This window comes from Gouania willdenowi, chromosome 21 (genome assembly GCF_900634775.1).
Source record: "Gouania willdenowi chromosome 21, fGouWil2.1, whole genome shotgun sequence".
NCBI classification, from domain to species: Eukaryota; Metazoa; Chordata; class Actinopteri; order Blenniiformes; family Gobiesocidae; genus Gouania; species Gouania willdenowi.
This window is the reverse complement of record NC_041064.1, coordinates 32,175,489-32,200,566: the sequence shown is the minus strand read 5'-3', so window position 1 is coordinate 32,200,566 and position 25,078 is coordinate 32,175,489. Positions and strand designations below refer to the sequence as shown.

Here is a 25,078-nt window from a genome sequence, read left to right as displayed (position 1 = left end):
ATAAAGACTTTTTGTAAATCATCAGTAAATACTAACAAACTTTACTTTGAAATAGTACATAAATAAATAAATAATCCAAATAAATTGATTTAATAAATAAAATAAAATAAAAAAATAAATGAATAAATAAATGAATAAATAAATAAATAAATAAATAAATAAATAAATAAATAAATAAATAAATAAATAAATAAATAAATAAATAAAGTATAAATTAATACAATAAATTGATTAATAAAATAAATAAACTAATCTTAATTAAATGAATTTAAACTAGCAAAACAGCAGAGGGGAGATAGAAGTGTCAACAGAAGCTGCTCTGCCAGTTTGCAGACACATACAGGTACTGTACATTTATCACCACTGGGTGCCGGTATTGAGCCTACAAGTGTTTGCAAACCGCCAATAATTCAAACACGAAGAAGAAACAGGCATTACATCCTGGCAGGCTTAGTTTAGGTTTAGTTAATTAGTTTAGCATGTTTTAAAGCTCGTTTTGAGGGAATGTAACTTCAGTTAAAGCTGTTTTTACATGATTCTGTCAACATGACAACCGCATACGGTCCTCAGAGGAGACAGAAAGGCAAAGACACCGCTGTGAGTGTTTCACACTTTCTGTTCATTCACTGCACAAATATCAACAAATCCCAATTATGCCTTGTTTTTTTCTCCAGGGTTAAATTAATTCCGAATGTTTTTACGTTTATAAAACAACAGGAAATGTGAGAAGTTTTTTAAAAAAATATATATTTAAAAAAAATAATTTCAGGTCGAAACAGATTAATATTCTTCAATAGCAGCAAATATATTAAGTCTGAAAATGTAAACATTTAGTTAACAATAAGGAAGATACGTGAAATAATTCAAAATAAACATTTACAGCTCACAGCTGGTAAAAAAAAAAAAAAGAGCCAGTCCTCACTTTATTCCTGGAGGTGCTACTGTGTCTGCACATCAAACAGGAAGTTGCACTCAAAATCAGGAAGTTGCAACCCCATGAATAAAACAAAAATACCAACAAAAAATAACATGGTATAATGAAAAATATATGATTCAATATAACAAATGCAATATGATGGAAAATAAAGTCACGCATTTCTAATATGGTATAACAATATAATTATAGGTCATGTTGGTCGACTAAGACTATTATGAGTTTTGTCGAATTAAACTAGGTTTAAACTAACTTATTTCTGATTGATAAAAAACTTTGTTTAATTGAATCTTTGAATTAAAACTTTGTTAAAGGACTAAAACTAAAATTCTGCTGCTAAAATTGTCAAACATATTTTCCAAAATATCTTTATTTAAAAGTGAGGAAGTCACTTATAGTCCACCCTAACATCTGCATGGGTTTTTCAGCTGGGAACATCACGTAATGAGTAAAAATGTGACTTGCATGTCCTTTTCAATGCATAGTGGCTTCTCACTTAGTAAATACTGTAGCTGAAATTGGTTAAAGCATGTTTACAACAATTTCCTACCATGCATTTTGGAATTATTTTTTTGTTTTTGTTTTATATTAATTTTGTAAGTTTTTGTGATTGTTTTGCAAGTTTTGTGAATCACTTATAATGCTACAGTAACACTTAACTCTAAGTTGCATACATACTGTAAGGCTGACATTAGGCTGCCATTATCTGTCATTAGCATGAATTTGGTGTCATGAAGGCTGTCATTAAGTGTCGTTCGCTAAATTAGGACACCTTTCATTAAATTATAACACCTTTGGAGCTATGTTGGCATTTTTGGGTTAGATGGAGTAATCTAGTGGGGTTAGGGCCGGATGGTCAACTCTATCACAGCGGGGGCCACAAAAATGTGATTGTATCTGTTCCAGAGGCCACATTATCAACATTCATGTTAGCATTTAGAATAATGACGGATCAAATCTGAGCATTAATAAAGTGTTTTGTCTTTTTTTGTCTTTGTCTGTGGTTTTGTTGTTTTGTCAGTTTTTAATCATTTTGTATGTTATTGGAGTTATTATGTGTGTTTTTCTGCATATTTGTTGTGTTTTTGTGTTAATAATGTTTGTTTTTCTGCATATTTGTTGTCGATTTGTGTATTTTTGGGGTCACTTTCTGTATTTTTGTTGTTGTTTTTTTTTTTTCATTTTGTGCAATTTTGTTTACAGTTTGTGTCTTTGTAGCTATTCTATAATTTGTTGTTGTAGTCATTTTGTTTGTTCTGTCTATCTTTGTTGCCATTTTGCGTTTTATGATTCATTTTGTATATTTTCCAAATTGTCTGTGTTTTTGTGTATTTGGTTGTTGGTTTGTGTGTTTTCGGAGTTATTTAGTGTATTATGTCAGGCTTTATTTAGGGATGTCCAGATACAACTTTTTCACCTTCAATACGATGCCGATATTTCAGCCTTGAGTATTGGTTGATGTCGATCCGATACGATATCAGCACGAATCATACATACTTTTATTACTTATTTTGTAGTGTGGAATGTTAGAAAAGGCTTGATCAAGTGATGTTACTCAAACAGAGAACAATAGTCAGCAACAGTAGGTATGAGAAAAACTGATTCATTTGTTATTAACCAATTGATTACATACATTTTAACTCGTGATGCACCGAAATGAAAATTTGTGGCCGAAGCCGAATAAAATATAAACTCTTGGCCAAATACCGAATGCGGTTGTTAAGTTTTGCTCTATTTTTTTAAATAGTGCATAAATAGCCTAGAATACATTTTTAGACATGTTGTTTTAAAGAAAGTAATTGTTTATGGAATATTATGCCATTTTTTAAATATTCCAGTAGTCTTTGCTTTTCAAAAAAAAGCACAACAACGTTTTTCATTTATATTAGACCTTCAAATAAAACAAAACATGCATTCTAAAAAAATGCATGTTTGATACAAAAATTACTTTCTAATGGTTTTGCTGAAGTGATATACATCCCTTTAGCCTCATTCAGGGGACAGAGTTGAAAAAGTTCTGTTTCCTCCCTCCCTTGTTATTCCATCTTTTGTAAAAAGTCAGCTTTAAACGAGCGAGTTGGATTTTGCCCACGTTGGTAGGTGACATCACCTAACACGCCTCCTAGAATGTGAGCTCCTCCCTCTCCGACTATCTAACAGCTAATACATCACTGCGGTTTAATATAGAATATATATTATGCTTTATTGCCATATATGTAAATGCAAACTGCACTACTTCTTCTTCTGCTGATCGTATTGGGAATCACTACTTGGAGCCACAAACCCATTGTTTACACACATCAGCTGTTAGCACTCCATGGTAACGCTACACCAGTTTATGCAGCGAGACCCGGTGTAGTGTAAGGAGGAAACGATGGGGATCTTTACGGATTTGTGACTCACAGCGCTAACAACGGACTCGGTTGTGGAACTGGACGGTTTCCAACTTTTACGCGGTGACGGACGACGGAGAGCGGTAAGGAGAGATTCTGGCTGTGTTTGTGTGCAGAAAGGAGGAGCTTCTGCTGAAGCAATGCACGCACTTTTCTGACTCAAAATCACTGCACGTTGTTTGATTGCATCATTGCGTCACACGCTACTATTCGGCCTTGCTTATAACTCACTAAACCGAAGGCTGAATGTTGCTTTTTTTGCAATATTCGGTGCATCTCTAATTTTAACCTTCACCATAATATCTACTGTATTCTACAATTTAATAAAAGTAAAATAATACATATCAGAGATTTTAGATGTAGTCCCATAAAATCCGATATTCGTTTTCTGGCTGATATCGGACTGATATCCAATATCAATATCAGATCGGGACACCCCTACGTTATATTCCTTCCAACTTCTTGAAATACAATTTTTGGGGATTTGTTTTGGAGGCCCCACAAAATTAGACTGAGTGCCTCCTCATGTGGCCCCCGGACCACCAGTTGCCTATGTCTGGGTTAGGGTAACGAAAGACTCTTAATGACAACCTTAATGACACCTTATTCATGCTAATGACAGGTGTCATGTCATAATAATGACAGCGTAATGTTAGCCTTTATGTATAAAACTTCAAGTAAAGCGTTAGTGTCTTTGTTCCGATTTTCTGCTCAAAAACATCCTCATGGTTTCACTGGTGTTACTGTGCAGAAGGTGATTTACTAACAGATCTTTTCCTGGTTGTTTGCATGCATGTCAGGTTCAGGGAACCAACGACAGCAGCGTGCTGAGCAAAGTGTCGGCAGCGGTGCACGGATACTTCAGGGACACGTTTCTGCAGCACTTTGTGTGTAAAGTGAGCCGCAGAGCTCCTCTCATCAACAGGTGAAGTAGAGAATCTGTAGCACACTTCACCTGTAGGTGTATCAGTTAAACTGGTGATGCTAGTGCGCTGCCACACTTTAGGGGCCTGAACTATGAAGCCACTTAAAAGGGATTGAATATGCTGCTGAAAATAAACTGGATTTAATTTGGAGGATTGAATCATTTCTTTTTTCTCTTGTCGGCTTTAACGATGCCTCAGCATTAAGTGAAAACCTTCTAATAAAATAGAAGAAAACAGACATAACAAGTGCTTAATCTAACACATCAATAGATCAAACAACTCTGCATTGCTTAAAGAAAATCACCGTATTTAGTATTTGTTTTCCTTCAAACATTTCCCTTCAGTATGGTTTTATTATCAAAGAAAATATTTTCACTTACATTATCAACATCAATGAAAATATTTTTAATTTATTCAATCTCAAGGAAAACATTTCAACAGCTCATCTGTGGAAAATAATAGTTGTACTTTTAAAAATGCTGGTCACCATAATCGTCATGGATTTGTAATTGAACATGGATAATTGAAGACAACCCTGGTCCTAATGTTGTGGCTCTCTGTGTGTTCCAGAGGTTACTATGTGCGTTGGAAGGCAGTCGATCAATGTGTGAAGCGGTTTCTTCAGGTTACTGCTGAATGTCCTCTCAGACAGGTTACTGCATACTCCTCCATCATCTCTACATCATCCCTCCATCCCTCCATCACTCCATCACTCCTCCATCAACCCTCCATCCCTCCATCACTCCTCCATCATCCCTTCATCACTCCATCACTCCATCACTCCTCTATCACTCCTCTATCACTCCTCCATCCCTCAATCACTCCTCCATCACTCCTCTATCACTCCATCTCTCAATCACTCCTCCATCCCTCCATCATCCCTCATCACTCCATCCCTCCATCACTCCTCTATCACTCCTCTATCACTCCTCCATCATCCCTCCATCACTCCTCTATCACTCCATCACTCCTCCATCTCTCCATCATCCCTCCGTCACTCCTCTATCACTCCTCCATCACTCCTCCATCATCCCTCCATCATCTTTCTATCGCTCCTCCATCACTCCTCCATCACCCCTCCATCACTCCTCCATCATCTTTCTATCGCTCCTCCATCACCCCTCCATCACTCCTCTATCACTCCTCTATCACTCCTCCATCACTCCTCCATCACTCCTCCATCATCCCTCCATGTCTCTTGTGCTTCAGATTCTGTCCCTCGGCGCTGGCTTCGACTCGTTGTTCTTCCGTCTGTGTGCTGAAGGATGTCTGGACCACTGCGTCGTGTTTGAGGTGGATTTTCCTGACGTGACTCGGCGTAAATGTGAGCTGATCCGCTCCAACGATGCTCTGAGGGAGATGTTGGAATCACAAACAACTTTCTGTGCTAAAGGTTTGTAGCTGCTATTACTAATGTGTCCACAGGGGGTCACTGTGTTTTTATGAGAGTAAGAGAAAGAACACAAAACCAAATTAGAATGACATTTACAACAAAGCCAATGTTTCTTGTGCCTGAAATTGTGAGTTCATGCCTGAACTGATGTAAAATGCACATTAGAATGCCACCTTTTATTTCTTTTATCTTCCTACATTCTGCTGCTTTTTGCTCAGAATTTCTAAATTCCCTTGTTTTTTTCTGACCTAAAAGAGTTAAAAACCATTTATTTAATCTATTAGCATCAGCTTTTTTTTTCAACACTCCCATATTGTTTTTAAACACAATAAATTGTTCGTCCAACAAAGAGGAATGTTCATAATTTACAGAGTAGGTTTTTCCTCAGGTGTGAACGTGAGCAGCGCTCAGTATCGTCTGGTAGGATGTGACATCAGAGAAGAGCTGAAGGTGGAGGAAGCTCTGAGAGACGCACGCTTCGACTCCTCTGCACCGACGCTCATCCTGTCTGAGGTGGTTCTCACCTACATGGAGACAAAGTGGTACCAAGCTTTTATTTTTGTTACTATTTATGCCGTCACAATAACGTGTTTATTCATCACAAGTGTCTGTGACATCATAGTCACAGCTTTTAATAGCACGTCATGCTTCCAGCAGAGCGTCATAAAGGCTCATTAAGGCTTCTCAAAGTGTGGGTCTGAGATCATTAACACTAAACAAAACGCATACACACAAAGAAAGTAATAATGAGAAGCCTAAAAATGTAAAAGAGTATTAAATATTAAACTGCATTAGATATGAGACCAGGAACTAAATGTAACCTGGACTAAAGAGAAAAAATAATGATTTAAAATGACATTTATTTCCTTTTTGATTTTCTCAAGATTTTTGCCACAGAATGCAAACAGTGTTCCTTTATTACCTATATTTTTGACTAATTAGTCAAGTTAGTTGTCTAATTTTAGTTGTCTATTTTTAATAGATTAGTTTGTTGTAATAGATTAGTTGACTAAATAGTTTTAATTAGTTTTAACTGTTAAGTTTTAATAGATTAGTTGACTAATTTTTGACTATGAGTCATTAACTAACACTTTAAAATTTTGTTTTCATGCAGGTGATTAGTTTAATTTAGTTTTTCAGTTTTATTTAAATATGTTGCTTGCATTATGAAACATAATGGTACTTTGTTCCCTGTTATTTCATTTCATACATGCACTGAATTTCCTTTTTTGATTTCTAAAGCTTTTTGTCACAGTTTGCAAACATTGTTTCTTTATTTCCTGTATTTTTGACTATTGCACTTTTACATTTGTTTTTCATGCAGATGATTAGTTTCATTTAATTTATTGTCACTTGTTCCGTGACTTCAATACATTTAAAAATGTATTATTTGTTAGGATTATTTGGGAGGCAATGGCGCTGGTGGGGCTTGAAAGTGGAGAATACCCCAAAAAAGTTTGAGAACCACTGCCTTAATTTGGTGTATCATTTCATCTAGTTACCGTTATAACTTCTGACAGCAGCAATGCTTGAATGCTGTCACACGACAATAAAAACACAATTTAGATGACAGCTATGTATTTTTTTTTACAACAAATATTGTTATAATTGGCAGTCACATGATAACATGATCACTAGTTGACCCCAAACACCACCAATCCAAGGTCTCAGTGAGATCAAAGTTTATTATTTTCTTTGAAAATAACAAGAAATATTTGAGGACATTTCAGTCATTTTGATGACTTTGTGCGTCAGATCACGCCGCTCATTCAGCGCACGCACGCACGCACGCACGCACGCACGCACACACACACACACACACACACATACACACACATACACACACACACTCACTTCACTATTTTCTAAAATATATTAAGATATTAAACTAAAAAACTGACATAGAAACAAAATTCAAATAGATGATGCATAAAAACACACTAAAAGGTGCGTTTTTTAAGTTAAACCCTATGTTCACTCCTTTAAATTTACATACAATTGTACACCTTCTGTACACAAACGGTCCATCTCTTAAAAGTGCAATAAAAATGTACTACATAGATATTTTTTTTTTACTTCCACTGCATCAGATATTTTCAATTCTATCTATAGCTATGAAATGTGTTATAATTTTCAAACCCCTGATTTTTTAAACTGCTAAAAAAAACAAAAAATGCAATATCCAAAAATAAAATGCAAAGTGAAATACTTGATGAGGATATTACAGCCTCGACCATGACAATAATTATTAGCAGAATTGATTTTAATGCATTCATATTTTTGGCACGAGGACAGTTTTAAAGAAAAAATTAACCTTGTACACCTTGCGTACACAAACTGTCCGTCTCATAAAAGTGCAATAAAAATGTACTCCAATTTTTTTTACTTCCACCGCATCAGATCTTTTCAACTACTTCCAACCTATAAATAGATGTAAAAATTATTATTATTTTCAAACCCTTTTTGTTTGTATAGAATGTCCTTTTTTTGTGCTGTATGAATAAAATCAAAAGACTGAAAAGTCTCTGCTGTCATTTCTCCTCCAGCTCTGATGCTGTTATCCAATGGGCGGCGAAGCTACTCCCACAATCCCTCTTTGTGCTGTATGAGCAGATCCGCCCTCACGATCCCTTTGGACGAATCATGCAGGAACATTTCCAGAAGCTGAACTCCACGCTGCACGCACTGAGACAATATCCAGACATAGCTGCACAAAGAGCGCGGTTCCTGGAGAAGGTCAGTCTGCACCAAACCAGATCATTGTCATCTCAAATGTTTTAAAGTGGTTAAAATTAGTTTAATTCATTGCTATATTAGAAAATCAATAGTTTAAAACACAGAAGACACACTATAACATGTTAAGGTTTAATTTATTCAGTCAACTTTTTTTCAGGAAATTGAGTTCGATCTACTGACATGTGCCGCCCATGGGCGTGCACTGTAGCTGTTTTCTGTTCGTTCTTGAAGCCATAATACGGCGCTTAGGGGCGCTTCCATTTTGCAAATTTGATGTCATTTGGAGCCAGAGCCTGCGCAGTAGGGTCTGGCTGGAGGAGCCCTGGTAACACGTCCCCGCCCATTTAGCGTACTGCCCTGATGATTTATGATGCCCAGCTACGTCAAGAACATAAGTGTCTTTCCCGTCTAGAAAGCCAGTCAGCAAATAAAATAAAATAAAATAAAAATAAAAGCTTCACTTCACCGGGAGCTTGTCCCGTCCATGCTGATTGCTAATGTGTCTTAATGAGTTTTTTCTGGGCGAGACCAACTTGAGAGTTCTGTCGGGCTGGCCACACCCATTAAGGGGCAATCCGGACACATCAAAACAATCAGTAGATGCCTCTAAGGAAGACTGACAGTTGGCAGTCGAAACATGTCATTAGAAGAAAAGTTGTCTGAATAAATTAAACATTAACATATGTCAAAAAAGAAGACAAAATGAACTTGCTGGAATTATCAGAAGACACTACGTACTGTATGTACACCATATTATTCTGGTAATCAGTATAATTGCATGTCATGGAACAAAAACAATTTTGTAAACAAAAGAAAATATATGTATCCCTCTAAAAATATATCTAATATATTCTGTTTTTTGGATGTTGATGCTGTGTGTGTGTGTGTGTGCGTGTGTGTGTGTGTGTTCCAGGGTTGGGAGTGCTGTGAGTGTGTGGACATGAACGACTTCTTCCTGAATCTGATTTCTGAGGACGAGCGAGAACGAGTGCAGAGTTTAGAGCCGTTCGATGAGCACGAGGTGAGCGAGAACCTGAAATCACTTCTTTATTGTTGTCGTTAGCACGTATACGTAGAGCACTCTGCCACGTGGTGGAACAGTTCAACTTGTGCGTGTTTTCACATTTGAGAAGAATTTGATTATTTGAATATTCCTAGTGTTCGAGACCTTCTAAACGTTATCAGACCAAAGCTCTCGAATTCATCACAAATGTGGAACTTGGCATTCTTTCAACACACTTTCTGTGATGTCACTCTTGTTATACACGTTATATAAGTCAGTGGTCCCATAACTGCGGGCCATAGACCAAAACGGATCCGTCGACCATTTGGTATTGTGCCTCAAAGTAAAAAAATAAAGATTTAAAAACAAGTTTTATTAAATTTGTTTGTATGTTCCGGTTATTTTATGTTGATGTACACTCTGCTCGATCATAGAAAAAGTATTTTAGTCATGATTGAATTCAAACAATTATTTGTCAACCAAAAAGTTATAAAGTTATAAGTCCCTTATAAGGGAACACTTTGGGTTAACAAGTGGTCCTTATAAGGGCCACTTGTTTACCAAGCGTTTTTGCTGCGTTTTTCCCACCATGTTTCAAGACCACTAGCAACAACTTTCCTCATGTTAGCCTGCTGGCTAAGCTAGCTTTAGCTTTGAGGGGGCGGGGTGGAAGAGAAGACCTTGCATGTGTGTGCATTAAACAACTCAAAGTTAGTATTAATAATAGTTTTTTTCATGTGTACTACGCTTTATTCTTTGTTGATATCCTAAATCGTTGAAGGTTGTTTCATTTAGCAAATAAAACATATGTATAATTGAAATAATTTATATACATATATTTGTTTTTATTATCACTTTTTCTTGATTGTTATTTTTGTTTTTTTTTTTTTTTTTTTACAAGAAGTGCAATCTTTTGACAGCAATGCATATTTTATTATTGCAATTAAATAAATTTATTTATTTCATTGCATAATTGTGACCGTCACCAGCCCTCCCTAGGGAAGGGTAAGAAATACTTTATTAAAGGGAGGATGTAAAAAAGAGAGGGCAGTGTTACACCAAGGTGAGGGGTTGGAGGGGGGTGGGGAAGTTAGCAGGGAAGAGGGATACAAGATAGGATATGGAATGGGTGAGGAATAGTTTTAAGTGATGCGATGTGAAATTGTGGTTGTGTATATTGTGTTTATTGTTGTGTTGTCAAGCCAGTTTGGTGACCAGTGTGTGGTTTAGGAATAATGGTGGTGGCTGTGAACAGAGGAAGAGGTGAGTGGAAATTCCATAAAACAGGTATTTGGGAACAACGTGTCTAAGGTTGAGCCCAGTATGAGTGTTATCCCACAGCCCAAGGCCAGTGCATCCATGACAAATGTATTTCCAAGTACCGCCACTGCAAAACCCAAGAGCCGCCCCCGGGCCCGAAGAAGCAGTCAGGCCAGCAGCAAGAGCAGGCAGCCTAAGGGCCCCCGGCGACCACCCCACGGCCAAGCAGTCCCCCGAACGCCCCCAAGATCCCAAGCCGAGAGGCAGCCATCGCCCCCCCATACACACCCGAGAAAGCCCCAAGGAGCCAAGGACCCAGCGCACCACGCCACCGATCCCACCCCCAACCCCCAGACCCCCCACCCCATCGACCCCCCCCACCCCCCCACCCCACCCCCGCGCCCAACCCCCGAGGGGAGGGCCCAGAGAACTCCCTGCCCGAGGCCCCAGCGGAGGAGCCGAAGCCCACACCCAGCAGACGACCAGAACCGCGCCGAACAGGCAGCCAGTGGGCACCCGCCGGCGAGCCCAGAGCCAGCAGGGGCCCGACCCCAGGCCAGAAGGACCCGGAACGGATGCAGCACCAGGAGCAGCCCGCCCAGGGAGGACGACCACACCCCAAGCCGCATAAGGCACCAGGGGGCCGCTGGGAGTCTCCCCGCCGGCCCCCAGGCACCCCAACCTAGCCCCCCACGGCGCCTCAGATCACCCTTCACTGATGCCGCCCGCGCCACGAGCTTCAGTTCTTTTTTTTTTTTAAAGCCAGGGCCCCCTCCAAGGGCCAAGCCAGACCGCCCCGCCGGGATGTGGCCCCCTATTCCGGCCCCCGACACCCTACCTCACGGGGCACTGCCCAAGCAGGGGCCGTACCAGTAGGTACGCAAGGGCGCGGCACGCGCCACCCGCCCCGAAAGACCCCCGCCAGGACCGGCCCGGCCAGCAGGCCAAGCACCCCGGGCCCCAGGAGCACCCCCCGGGACCAGGACCCCCCAAGGGCAAGCCCCCGGGCCAAGCCCCCCGGGACGCATCCCCCACCCCCGCCCGGGACCCGGCCACGGCCCAGCAGGACCGCACAGCCCCGGACAGCCCACGGCCAGCAGCCCAGGGCCCGCCGCCCCCCGGACAGCGCCAGCCACGGAGCAGCGCCCCCCGCCGGCCCGCGAGCAACCGGCGATCCCCACCGCGGGGACGGAGGCACCCCAACGGCACACATCAAGTGCGGGACAGCAGCCCCCAGCCAAAGATGCCCCGGACCCACCCACCAGTCCGCAAACGGCAGGATAGACCCACCAGGCGGCCGACAGCAACCTCCACCACCGGAACAGCTAGCGCCGCCCCCCAGTAAACAGCATCACCCCGAGGCGCCAAGCAACCCCGCCCCAACCCCGGCGAGGACACCAGCACCCCCCCAGCACACCCACCCCCCAAACCGGCGAGGCAGGCCGCCCCGGGCCCGCACACCGCGGGGCCCGCCCCCAAGGCCACCAGGAGACAAAGCAAGCACCAAGCCACACCCAAGGGGGAGAGGCACCCCCGCGCCCCACCCGGCCGACACAGCCCGGAAAGACCCCGCAAGGAGAGACCCCGGCAAAGCCCCCCCGAGACCCACCGCCACGCCCGACCGCACCATCTTGATGTGCTTTTGCTCTATGCAGTGGCCCAGCCACCAACAGAGGGGCCAGGCCCCCACCGGAGAGGCCCAAATATGTGTACCAACCCACCACCCTGTTATGGTGCCTCTCCATTCCCCAATGGAGAGGCACTTCCCGATCCCCTGTGTGAATGTGTGTGTTTGGTGAATGTATGGGGTGTAATTAAAAGAAGGGGGATGGAGGGGAGCGGTGCTCCCCCTCCAGCCTCTGTGGATTTATGTGTATGTGGTGTAATAGGCCGGAGGGTGTAAAAGATGATACACCCTCCGGGGGGTGACATGTTGAGATGCGATTAAAATTGGAGGGATTAGTAGGGCAACTAGAGGTGGGAGGGCCGCCCCCACGCCACTACATAGTAACACAGGTGGCGGCCCCCTCCACCCCCAGCCCCACCATCCAGCCCCCCAAGGGTTGGGTATTGGTGTGTGGTGCATGGTGCATTTTGTGAGATTGTTATTTTTGTAATTGTTGAGTGTAGTAATCGAAATCGTAATCAAATTATGATTAATTGCACAGCCCTACACTGGTGTGTGCTCGACTGAACAGGAATCTGTGATGTGTGTCATTAACCGTTGTTTTGCTTCTCCTCTTTCTTTCTATCTGTGAAAATTAATCATTGTTTGACTTTTACATTGTCTGCGACTCACTCTGCTGTGTGTCTTTATTTAATCTAAAGTCATGTGACTCTCCGTCCTCAGGAATGGCACCAGAAATGTTCCCATTACTTCATCCTCACTGCGTCTCAAGGAGCACTGATGGAGACGGCTCTGCTCCATCACACTGAGGGTAGAAACACGCTGCTGATATCGTGTTATTGTTATTTTATCCCCCTTTCACAACATTCATTCTTTTTCATATTTATATTATATTTATATCCACATTTTAAGTTAATTTTATTGCTTTTTCATGCCTTAAAACCAACATGAGGGTCAAGTGGGCTGAAAGTTCAGCTGAAAGGATGTGTGACACCTTCTACTCTAAGTTTGTGATTTATTAAAAAAACATATTGTAACAATGTGTAGGTCAACTCTGACCCTGACACACAAATTATTTGTTGACGTGGAGAAATGACGCCGGTGGTGAATTGAAGCCAGATTCATCCCATACCCTTAATGTCCTCATTTATCAGAGTTATTGATCCACATAATCATAAATAAGCAAGCCTGCAGCATTACACGTGTTTGTGCACTAGAGTCAGAGTTAACATACTGGTGTGCACATTCTCACACTACGTTTGTTTTTATAAATTACAAACTTTGTGTGGAAAGTGTCACACACATCTTACAGGCCCCGTTTTATGCGTGTGCAAAGGTTATAAATGAGGCCCCTGGTCTCCTCCTTTAATCATTGCTAATCATTTTTGCTCTGGCTGTGAAGAGCTTTATATTTTGTTAAACGCTCTGAGATGACTTTGTTGTAATTTGCGCTATTTGAATAAACGACCATTTGTTTTGAAAACCTAATGTTGAGGCATCTGAAGCAGATCCTGAATCAATGTTTTTAACCCTTTAGAGCAGTGGATTCCAACCTTTTTCATTTAGATTTGATTTTTGATCATGTTTGTTATACTGTTTTACAAATACAGAGTAGCAGGATTAGTGACCAGTTGTGCCAGCTCAGTTAAAACATTTTTACTGGATTTTATTTGAACTAGATTTACTGTATATTTGGCAAATTTAAAGTCGAAAATACAGTTGTTTAAGATTGTGTTTTAATTTGAAAGAGAATAATCATTTAAAAATCAGTAATTATTATTTTTATCAATTAGTTGACATTTCGGGCAACACCATTAAAACTCCAGGCGACCCCACATGGGATCCTGACCCCAAGGTTGAAAAACACTGCTTTAAAGTCTGCATGACTCCTACAGAACTCAGTGGAAATTGTTTTCTTTTCACAAATAAACAAAATACATTATGTTTCACCCTCCTATTATCTTTGGGGTCAGTTTCACCCCTTCAATGTTTATCAATAATAATACAAAAAAAAAGTTTACCGAATTTCTTTTGCTTCATATTTCATGGTTTTTCCTGATTTGATGGGTACCATTGATTAAGCATAACATGATGAGCTGTTTTAACTGTAAAACTTGTTGACCCTCTAGCTGAAACAATCCCTTCCAAAAATGGACCAACATCAGTCAATATGGTTAATCCGTGTACCCTTTGTTCTTTGGTTATTTCATTTCAAAACCAAATTAAAAATTAGAAAATACTGATTTTTTTTTGTTTTTTGTTTTATTACCGTAATTTAAAATCAGAAACAGGAAAACGGAAAAAGAAGCAACGCATAAGTCACATTATTGGTGAATTGAAACATTATTAATACATTAATAAATCAAAACAAAAAAATGGATGTTACGTAAAACATGTTCATGATATGTGGAACCAGATATGGTGTAATGAATCTGTTGGTGCTCCTGGTTTCTTATGACCAACTTCCGTGTGTGTTGACGGCTGCTCATAGCGGTATTTATGACGTGCAAAATAAACATTTCTACTGCCCTCAAAAAAGCTGTATTTTTTTGCAAAAGTGTCAAATGATAGAAGTTCTGACATCTATAGTCCCTCACATCAGCCTCACAGTCGATAGTCAGTCACCAGTTTATCTGGATACTATTTGGATCGTAACACCGTGAAACAAAACATAAACGCGAGCAGCTTTTTACGAGTTAAAACATCCACAGACTGAATGAAAACAGGAGCAGGACCAGAAAACTGCTGAAATAAATCCTAAACAGTTCTGTTGTGTGAGGAGATCTGATCCAGGACCTGGGGAAGGAAACGGGGTGCAGTGGACTTCAGTTCTCATTAACTATCACACAAACAGAACAAGTTTAAAAAACAACAAAAAAGAAAAACGCTGCTGATCTGGTTTTTGGTTTTTCTGTATTTCTGTTTTGGTTTTAAATCAGTAAAACAAAATAACCAGATTGTTTATTTGTTATTTTGATTTGGTTTTAAAACGGAATAACCAAAGAACGAAAGGTACACGGATTATGGCATCATTATGTGAGTCATAAATGTGCACCCCAAATTAGAAAAGATTTGGATGAAATAAATTCAAGACGCACTAACTCTAAAACGGAAAGTTTCAGTAAAGGTCATATCATCACCACAACCAATATCTAGTGGTCATTCATGTTGTCAGTACATTTGGATGAAAACTATTCAAGATAAAGTAATTCTAATTTAAAAGTTTGACCTGATGGTGGCACTAGAGAACAGGTTAAAGTTTAATTATCAAGGGGTTATTTATGTATTTATGTATATAAACAAAGAAAAAAAAATCATTTTCTGGAGGCAAATATGTCTGGGGTCAGATTGACCCCAAGGGTAAAATATGTAATATTTGAGGATAATAGGAGGGTTAATGTCAATTATAAAACAGATCTTAACATAATTTGTAGACTTCGATCCGTACACAAATTGTTACGTAAAAGATAAACGGTGAGTGAAAGTCTTTTTTGAGCCTGATTGAAACCAAACAATCTTTATTTATCTTTGTGTTTCCAGCTCCGTCCTACGGTTTGTCCTGCAGCCGCTCGGTGCTGACGGCGAGGCCCGTCCCTCTCGCTGTGGAGGGTTTGGGAATGAGCTGCTGCTCCATCAGTGAGGACCGACTCCTGCTGACAGGCGGCTCCACCCGAGGAGGGCGGAGCTCGTCCATCAGACTGCTCCACAGAGGACCAGAGGGGTGGAGGAATGTCAGCGTGGAGACGTCAGCTGATCCGGGTCAGAACAAACCCTGGACCTTTATTAGGGAGGATGCATGAAAATGTATGCGTTAACCTCCTTCCTGTAATTTATGCTATAGCTTTTGTGACTTTTGATGGACATTTCAACTTTTAACCCCTTCACCCCCAGCCATTCTCTAACCGATTTATACCATTCAAACTTTAACATTATTGGTCAGGTTAATGCTAATGTTAGGTTAGTGTTAATGCAAGGTTAATGCTAATGTTAGGTTAGTGTTAATGCAAGGTTAATGCTATTGTTAGGCTAATGCTACATTAGTGCTAATGCTAGGTTAATGCTATTGTTAGGTTAGTGCTAATTCTAGGTTAATGCTATTGTTAGGCTAATGTTATATTAGTGCTAATGCTAGGTTAATGCTAATGTTAGGTTAGTGCTAATGCTAGGTTAATGCTATTGTTAGGCTATTGCTATATTAGTGCTAATGCTAGGTTAATGCTAATGTTAGGTTAATGTTATTGTTAGGCTAATGCTACATTAGTGCTAATGCTAGGTTAATGCAATTGCTAGGTTAATGCAATTGCTAGGTTAATACTATTGTTAGGCTAATGCTATATTAGTGCTAATGCTAGGTTATTGCTATTCTTAGGCTAATGCTCGGTTAATGCTAATGTTAGGTTAGTGCTAATGCTAGGTTAATGCTATTGTTAGGCTATTGCTATATTAGTGCTAATGCTAGGTTAATGCTAATGTTAGGTTAGTGCTAATGCTAGGTTAATGCTAATGTTTGGTTAGTGCTAATGCTAGGTTAATGCTATTGTTAGGCTAATGCTACATTAGTGCTAATGCTAGGTTAATGCTATTGTTAGGCTAATGCTACATTAGTGCTAATGCTAGGTTAATGCAATTGTTAGGTTAGTGCTAATGCTAGGTTTGTGTTAATGCTAGGTTGATTTTAATGTTAGACTAATACCAGGCTTATGCGATTGCTAGATTAATGCTAATGCTAGGTTAATGCTACGCTAATTCTATATTTGATTTGATTTGATTTTGAATATTTTAGGGAGAAGTTTTTGTTGTGCTTTAAATGTTATTTTACTTGTTTGAAAAGCTACAATTTCTGCGAATGTAAGTAATTTAGATTTATTGAATAGTGGTGCATTGTGGTCTAAATATCCTGTATTATGAACGTAACGTATTGCTCGTTTTTTTAAGAAACTAATGGTTGTAATCTTGTTTTGTAATTATTTCCCCAAACTTCTGCACAGTATGTGAAATAAAATAACAATAAAGTGTGTGGTGTGCATCATTTAAAACAAGTCTTGGCTATTGTTAGGCTAATGCTAATGCTAACGTATGCTACTGCTAGGTAATGTTAATGCTAATGCTAGCTAATAAATAATGCTAGTTAATGCTAATGCAGTGCGATGCTGGCCAGCACCTTCATCCTCACTTGAATTTTCTTCAGGAAACGCAATTATTCTAGTTTCACATGTTTTTCTGCTCCTGTTGTTGACCTTTGTTGTCCTTCAGGTGTCCGGCTCTATCCCACGGCCACCGTTCTTCCAACAGGGGGCGTGCTGGTGCTCGGTGGACGATCGTCCCCCCTCAGCCCAGCCAAAGGCCTTCTCAGGGTGACCTTTGACCTTAGCAACCCTCTGAGCTCAGGAGAATCCGCTAATATCTGTGTGGAGCCGACACTTTGTACGGGTAACGCTCCGACGCCGAGATGGAGGCACACGGCCGCGCTGTGCAAACATGGAGGTGGGCGGGGCCAAAATGTTAACTTTTTAAAATTTTAGAAGTTGTTGACAAATGTCCTGTTGAAACTTCTGTAATAAAAGATGAATTATTTCAATAAAAAAGTAGCTACACTAATCAGAACATGTTTCTTATAATAAAAAACAAAAGTTAAGGTTAATTATGACTCTTTCACACAACGGTCATTCATTTTTAACCGGGAAATCTGTAAAAATCTGAAATCTCCCAGATGTGGATACAACTCTTTAAATTCTAATAATCTTGTTTGTAGTTCAATATAACGTGAGTCCTTCAGACTTCTATGAATGAATGTTTCTTCTGCTGACGCTTTATTTTCCTGCAGGTGACGACTTCCTGTTTGTTTTCGGAGGTAAAAACCAGTCCAAGGTCGCTCTTGGTGACGGTTTCTTCCTCGACCTGCGTCTGATGCAGTGGACTGAGGTTTGATCAACCACAAACTCACCTCCTCCATCACCTGATTCTGATTGTAATATATACATTTAAATCTAATCCATCATACATTTACCAAAGGGAAAACAAAAGGGTCATTCCATGACTTTTCACTACTGAACCACGCACTCTGTTCTAAAAAAAATTCTGAAAATGTTACCAATTGTTCTATGATTATTTAATTGGCACAGAGTAAATATTTAGTCTGATTGGATGAATACTTTTTGAGATATGGACAATTTAGTGAGGGGGAGGGTATGTGTCGATTGTCGTGCGTCCTTATTTTTCTTCCATTTTCAGCTCCCAATATCTCAGGAACTACAGCACATAACAAACTGAAGTTTGTTATAATAATACAGCTCCGCCTACTCTCTCAGAATATACAAATATATCTGCTACACATCCTATCTGCTGGACATGATACTCATCCTGATTGTTTACATGTAGGATTCAAACTCACAATGATAAATGCAGACGCAGTTATTACTTAATAAAGTTAAATACTACTGCACAATATTAAATTAACCATTTTTAAATGTTTATTTTCACTGACACATTGTGACAAAGGTTTTTACACGCTGCAGATTTGATGTATGGGTTTTGGTATGTTACATACTGTATAATATATGAGATATAAATAAAAAAAACTTTAGAAATACAAGGTGGATCTTACAAATGTTACATGTTTAACGATTAGTTAAAAGTTGTTTGTTAGTAGCTAGTAAAATAGCAAAATGGGGATTTTCTATTTAATGTAGAAAATGAAACAATTGAATAAATTAGGAGAATTAAAGTGTTGCATGATGAAAGTTTAACATTTCTGACCTTTTTAAGTTACTGCTAGCCTTCCTTATTATCTTACCGTCTATTTATTGTAAGACCGCGAAAATGTAGCATTTAAGAGCCTATTTTCAAACTGGTAGCCCTTCGGACTATACAGTATGAAGTAGCTCATAGTTTCAGAAAGGTTGGTGAACCCCTGTCCTAGAATGTACGCATGAATATGCTTTGAGAGTTTGAATCATTATTTAAATATATACTTTTTGTGGTATCCTTACAGACTGAACCTGTGGCAGCAGAACTATAGAAAACACTCACCTCAGCTACTCTCTTATCTTAAAACAATCCTTCCATGAAATACTTGTTGCTGTGTTTCAGGTTCCAGTGGGGGGTGCTGCTCCTGTGGCCCGTCACTCCCACACCGCCTGCTCCTATCAGGGAGGAGTTGTGCTGTTCGGAGGCCTCGGAGCAAATGGAGCTCCATTAGGAGACACAACGCTGCTGAAGCCCAGAGACGGAGGCTTCACCTGGGAGAGCATCAGCGTGTGTCCCCGACCCACACCAAGGTCTGATGCTAAATGTTTGAATGCATCAGTAGTTCCTCTAAAACCTCCTCCTGCTGCAGGTATTCTCACTGTGCTTGTGTCATTAATGACTCCCTGCTGGTGGTGGGCGGAGTCTGGCTGCACGCAGACGATGTTCCCGGCGTGTTGGTCATCGACCTGAAGTGTGGCAGAAGCACCGAGTTCAGCCTGGACACGGTCAGTGCACCACACATGAACATATACAGGAACAAATAAAGACTTATATTAGTTTGGTTGTATGTTCCCTTACAGTAAAATTAAAACAAAGGAATCAAAAGCAAAAAGCTTATTTTTAAATTGAATTCTCCAATCAGTGAAAGAGATAACCATGAATGTCTGGATAAGAAAATAACTGAACACAAGCCTCCAAAAGAGAAAAGTCCACACATTATAATCAAGCCTTTAAATACAGAAAAATTGACCCCTAACAAATACAAAATCACTAAAACCAAACACAAATGGGATTCAAAATCACACAAAATGGGACAAAAAAAATATGCAAAAATACACAAAAATAGACTACACAGAAAAATATACAACGTGACAATAAAATACACAAAAATTACTCCTAAATTAAAAAAACCAACATAAGTAAATTCCAAAAACAAACATAAGATAAATATATTCAAACCCACAACAAAAATGAGAAATTACAGAAAAATATTAGGGCTGTAAAAATTGACCAGTTATTAACACGTTAAATTCCCTTTAACGCCACTATTTTTTTAAATGCGCGATTAACGCAAGGAGACTTGCAGGAGGTTGATTGAGCTTGGAGTTGTTCCCCACACTCTGTGTCAGTAGAAGGTGGTAATGTCTCAAATGGTGGAGGTCCACCACCGATAAAGACCACGCAGAACAACAACATCCGGGCGGCCCCGTGCGTGGTTGGCAATTCAGGTAGGAACGTGTTTGTGGGTAAAGGTAGAAAAAAAGGGCTTTAGGATGGAAAGTTCAGCTTCAAAGTCCTGCCAGATGTTTCACGCGACAAAACAAAAGTCACATGTGTGTATTGTCGGTGTGAGTTGGCATATCATAGAAGTACGTCTAGTCTAAAACATCACCTGCTTGCTAAGCATACAGCCAATGCTGCGGCCCCGCCTCCTCCAGAGGAGACTGGACAAATCAACTAGCGACAAACTTTCAATGATGCAGAAGGATCAATTATTTATTTTAAGCTCTTTGGAAACTGGATGTTTAATAATTCTTTCCAAAAGTTGAGTTGGACACTACATTGTCCATTTGGAATTCATGTTAATAATGCCCATTTGATGATTCCTGTTGGGCTGAGTTTTAAATGTTGCAATAATAAATATTTTTGCATGATCTAAGCATATTGGTCCACTCCTGTTTAAAAGAGTGTTATAAAGTTGAAAAATATCCTTTTAATGTACAATCAGAACAGATGCAAAATATGAGATTAATCATGAGATCATTATGGAAGTCGTGCGATTAATCGTGATTAGAAAAAAATAATCGTTTGACACCCCTAAAAAATATACAAAATAACAAATACTCAAAAATGACTCCTAAAACACGAAAAACAAACTTTTGTTGCTTATTTTAACTGTATGTTTGAGTTTTTATTAGTTTTTGTCATGAAAGTTTTTATTTTCCTATTACATTGGATTGCTTTTATTTCGTAAAGTGCTTTGTTTAGCATCAAAATAAAAATTCTATCTAATGTATGTACTGTATAAACAAGGAAGCTTTATTGATTTTTTGTTATAGTGCATAATTATTTTTAATGTAATGCATATTTCCTAGAAAATACAACAAATTACTAATACTAATTTTCAATATTTTGTACTTTTTCATTATTCATGGATGACAATCTCGCCTCAATTTGCAAATGTAGAGGAAGGCGTTAAATGACTGAATGATATCACGTTGATGTTTGGTCCTCAGTCGTCGGTGCCTCGGCCGTTGATGCTTCACTCCTTCTGCTGTGAGATGATTGGTGCAGAGGAACCAGAGCTGCTCCTGATTGGAGGAGGAGGAAACTGTTTCTCCTTTGGGACTCACCTGAATCCTCAGCCAATCAGCATTAACCTTCACCCAGCGCTGCTTTGATGCTTGTGGGTTTTTAATAAATCTTTTTTTTTATTCTGGAATTGTTTTTCTTAGTCTTTGTAGTCAAAAGCTGAATAGGTTTCACTTCTGGGTGAACATGAATGTGCCGTCCGGGCGAAATAAAATTAGAATAAAAGTTTTGAAATGACCAAATTACTCCAAAACCACAAATGCACACACTTGTGGTATTTGGAAAGTTTCAGGTCAAACAGACACCGCGTCGGGGAGATATTCACCCCACAAACACACACACACAAGCACGAAGACCTTTCTGGCATTATAGTATCGATAGATGAAAACCTGGGAACCATGTTACAGTTCTATGGCTTACACATACGTAGTTAACAATTATTACAATATGTTTCATGAGAACCTTTCCCACTACCTGTCAGTTCTCTTGAGGATTATGTCACCATTTTTTTTTGTAAATGAATCTTGGGGCTGCCTCACACCAAAGATATTAATAGCAATATTTTTATGGATAAAGAATCCTATCAGGGTAACCAGGAGATGAGAACCAAATTGGTGATAGAAATTTATATATTGATTTATTTTTATATTGATATGATTTAAGACGAGTCAAAACTGACTCGTTATCATAAGAGATGCTAAGGGAAAGCTAACACAAGAGGAAGGTGGTTTTATGGGGTTATTTATTAAAGTCTTAGTAATTGTGATTAATTGAATTTGAACTTTAGTAATTGAGAACATAATTGTAATTTACTTTCAGGGGAAAAATAATAATTTTAATTGTAATGGGAAAAAAAGCTGGTCCCTGTAATCATGATTGAGTTGTAACTGAGCATGGATAATAGAAGACGTAATTGTAATTGAAAAATGTAATTGACCCCAACCGTGCAAACGGGTAAAAAAAAAAATGGTGAAGGTAGAAAAGAAGCTTTGGGGGTGTGATTTTGGATGGACAGGAGAGAGCGCAACTTTCTAATCTAGCTAGCTCTCCAACATTGTAGACTATACCTATAATGAATGATTAGGTTCTACTTTTTACATTCAGTCATTAACTGGCTGTCCTATAAATATGTATTTATACTTAGCTCCACTTTTTCTTTTAACACAAACATTTTTTAGGACATGCCACACAAATACCAACTGATCTGTGATTATTCAATAATCACACTGTACATTTTTAGTTTGATCGGATTAAGACGTTTTGAGATATGGACAATTTAGTGAGGGGGTGTCGATTTTTGTGCATTCTAGTTTTTTTTTTTTCCCTTTTTCAGCTTCCAACATCTCAGAAACAGTGACGTGCCGTGACCACTAGGGTTGGGTAGGCACGTTGCAAATCAAGACCACCAATGACAATTTCATATGTTTCTGCTGGCAAGTGTTAATTCAATTCAAATCAATTTTATTTGTATAAAGCAATTTCCAACAAAGTCATCTCAATGCGCTTATCAAAATATAAAATTCATAATAAGAAAGAAAAAACCCAATAAGATCCACATGAACAAATATTTAGCCATCTAACAAAATCAACATCATAAATTATTTAATATAGCCTCCATACTCTCCCAACAAGATATATCTCATGACACAGCAGCACATCCGTTGTTTGTGTTGGAAACAAGGAGAAAATGACAACAACTCAGAACAGCCTCAGTGAGGAGCATCCACAAAGTCAATCCTTCCTTTTGTTCCATTCACTGTGAAAAGTATGAAACATTTTCTGACTTTACCTTTGCTGAAGGTCTGGTAACTCAGGTGTTGGTCTCCATCTTCTAAAAGCTGTTGTTTTTCCTCAAAAAAAAAGTTTCTCTATCATCTCCAGCGCTGTCATCCTGCCTGTAGTGTTATCACACCCACTAGCTAGAGAACATAGCAGCAGCGGTCACATGGAATCAATTCACTAATGTACTGTGAACTTACGTAAAGCATTTAGCATAGCGTGGTTACGTCCAAAGGCAGCGTAGAGAGCTGCCTTTTTACGTAAATGGTCGTCATTTTGGGTACCTGACTGCGCATGCGCAAACACGTAAAAAAAGTAATGGGAACAGAGGCAGAGGAGCAATGTGCCTTTGGGAGGGGGCGTGGCCTCCCTCTGCCTTACAGCGGAGTGAGACTGTGCAGCTGTTCCAGGAAATAGCGCTGTTTAGTATTTTGGGCTATGAAACGCACAAAATGCTGACACTTTCAAACTTAAAGGTACTGTAGGCTATTGGAAATGGAAATATAAAGAATTTATAATTCCATTACAATTAAAACAAATAATCAAAATATTAATTCACCCTTGGGTAGGCACTGCCTACCTTGCCTACCCTGACGGCATGTCACTGCTCAGAAATTACGTTACAGCATAGAAAAATGAAATTTGGTGTAATAATATAGCTCCACCTACTCTCTCAGAAAATACAAATATATCTGCTACACATCCTATCTGATGGACATACCAGCTCCTCAAAATTGGAAAAAGTCTGTCTGGGTTTGGGTCTGGAACATGTTTGGGCCTTCAGTAAATAACTTAGCATATGTCTCAGCTCTCTATAATTTGATCAGCTTTGAGCTATGAACATAGACTGATCACATCACTAATGATTAGTCACATACATACAGTATATGCATTGTTTTTTTGGTGACACGCTCTTTAAATCCATTTTCATTGGCCCATAACTGCATGTGGGAATGTAAGAGAAAATATGATCTTGGTTTTAATATATAGTATAAAAATGACTCTTTTTTGGGATGTAAAACATTTATTCTTCATGAGTCATCATTTTTATTTTGGACCCCAAGTTTGCATAATTTCACCACTCGCAAATGTTGAAAATCCTTTACATGAGGTCATTGTAGCTTAGCTCGTAATCATTTATTGTTTATCAGTTTTTCACTAGTAACATAAAAAATATCGCAGTGTGCTTATTGAATAATCACAGAAAAATTGGTTAAAATTTCTACATTTTTTGAGATTGAAGTCCGTGGGCCGTTTGATGAAAAAAAAAAAAAAAAAAAAGTTTAGTGATATTGTACTGCATTAAAATGTATCTTTATCATTTATTTGAAGTTTGAAGTTTTCATTAATTGACATCACTGACTGGCACTGTCACTGAATTATTACACAACAGGGTTGGGGTCAGTTACATTTTTCAGTTACAATTACAATTCAATTACGTTTGCAGTGACCAGCATTTTCTCCAATTACAATTATTTTTTACCCTCAGAAAGTCAATTACATTTACGTTCTCAATCACTAATGTTCAATTACAATGAATCAAAATTACTGAGCCTAAAATAAATAACCTAATAAAAGTTAACCTCTCTCTTGTGTTAGCATCTCTTATGATTACGGGTCCGAAATCAACTGTAAAATACACTAAAAAATATATATATCTATCATCTAATTTATTTCCTATCTCATGGTAACCTTTTTGGCTTTTAATCAATGAAAATATAGGTTAGAATATTTTTTTAAATGGCAAA

General features: G+C 39.0%; 1 protein-coding gene across 1 annotated transcript; it reads left to right on the top strand.

Annotated features, from left to right (window-relative positions):
* Nucleotides 1-415: 415 nt before the first annotated feature.
* Nucleotides 416-21,640, top strand: lcmt2 (leucine carboxyl methyltransferase 2). Its single transcript, XM_028437081.1, has 14 exons — nucleotides 416-597; nucleotides 4,128-4,252; nucleotides 4,824-4,905; nucleotides 5,463-5,646; nucleotides 6,035-6,188; nucleotides 8,193-8,382; nucleotides 9,296-9,403; nucleotides 12,996-13,083; nucleotides 15,813-16,031; nucleotides 17,526-17,756; nucleotides 18,097-18,194; nucleotides 19,362-19,549; nucleotides 19,609-19,744; nucleotides 21,476-21,640. The coding sequence occupies exons 1-14, from the start codon at nucleotides 547-549 to the stop codon at nucleotides 21,638-21,640; spliced, it is 2,019 nt and encodes a 672-aa protein (XP_028292882.1). The 5' UTR covers nucleotides 416-546.
* Nucleotides 21,641-25,078: the final 3,438 nt, after the last annotated feature.

Bases quoted from the DNA above. Each gene is read 5' to 3' on its own strand.
- lcmt2 (XM_028437081.1), top strand. From the start codon at position 547: ATGACAACCGCATACGGTCCTCAGAGGAGACAGAAAGGCAAAGACACC. The intron at 6,189-8,192 runs GTACCAAGCTTT...TTTCTCCTCCAG, and splicing joins ACCTACATGGAGACAAAGTG to CTCTGATGCTGTTATCCAAT. The intron at 19,550-19,608 runs GTCTGATGCTAA...CTCCTGCTGCAG, and splicing joins TGTCCCCGACCCACACCAAG to GTATTCTCACTGTGCTTGTG.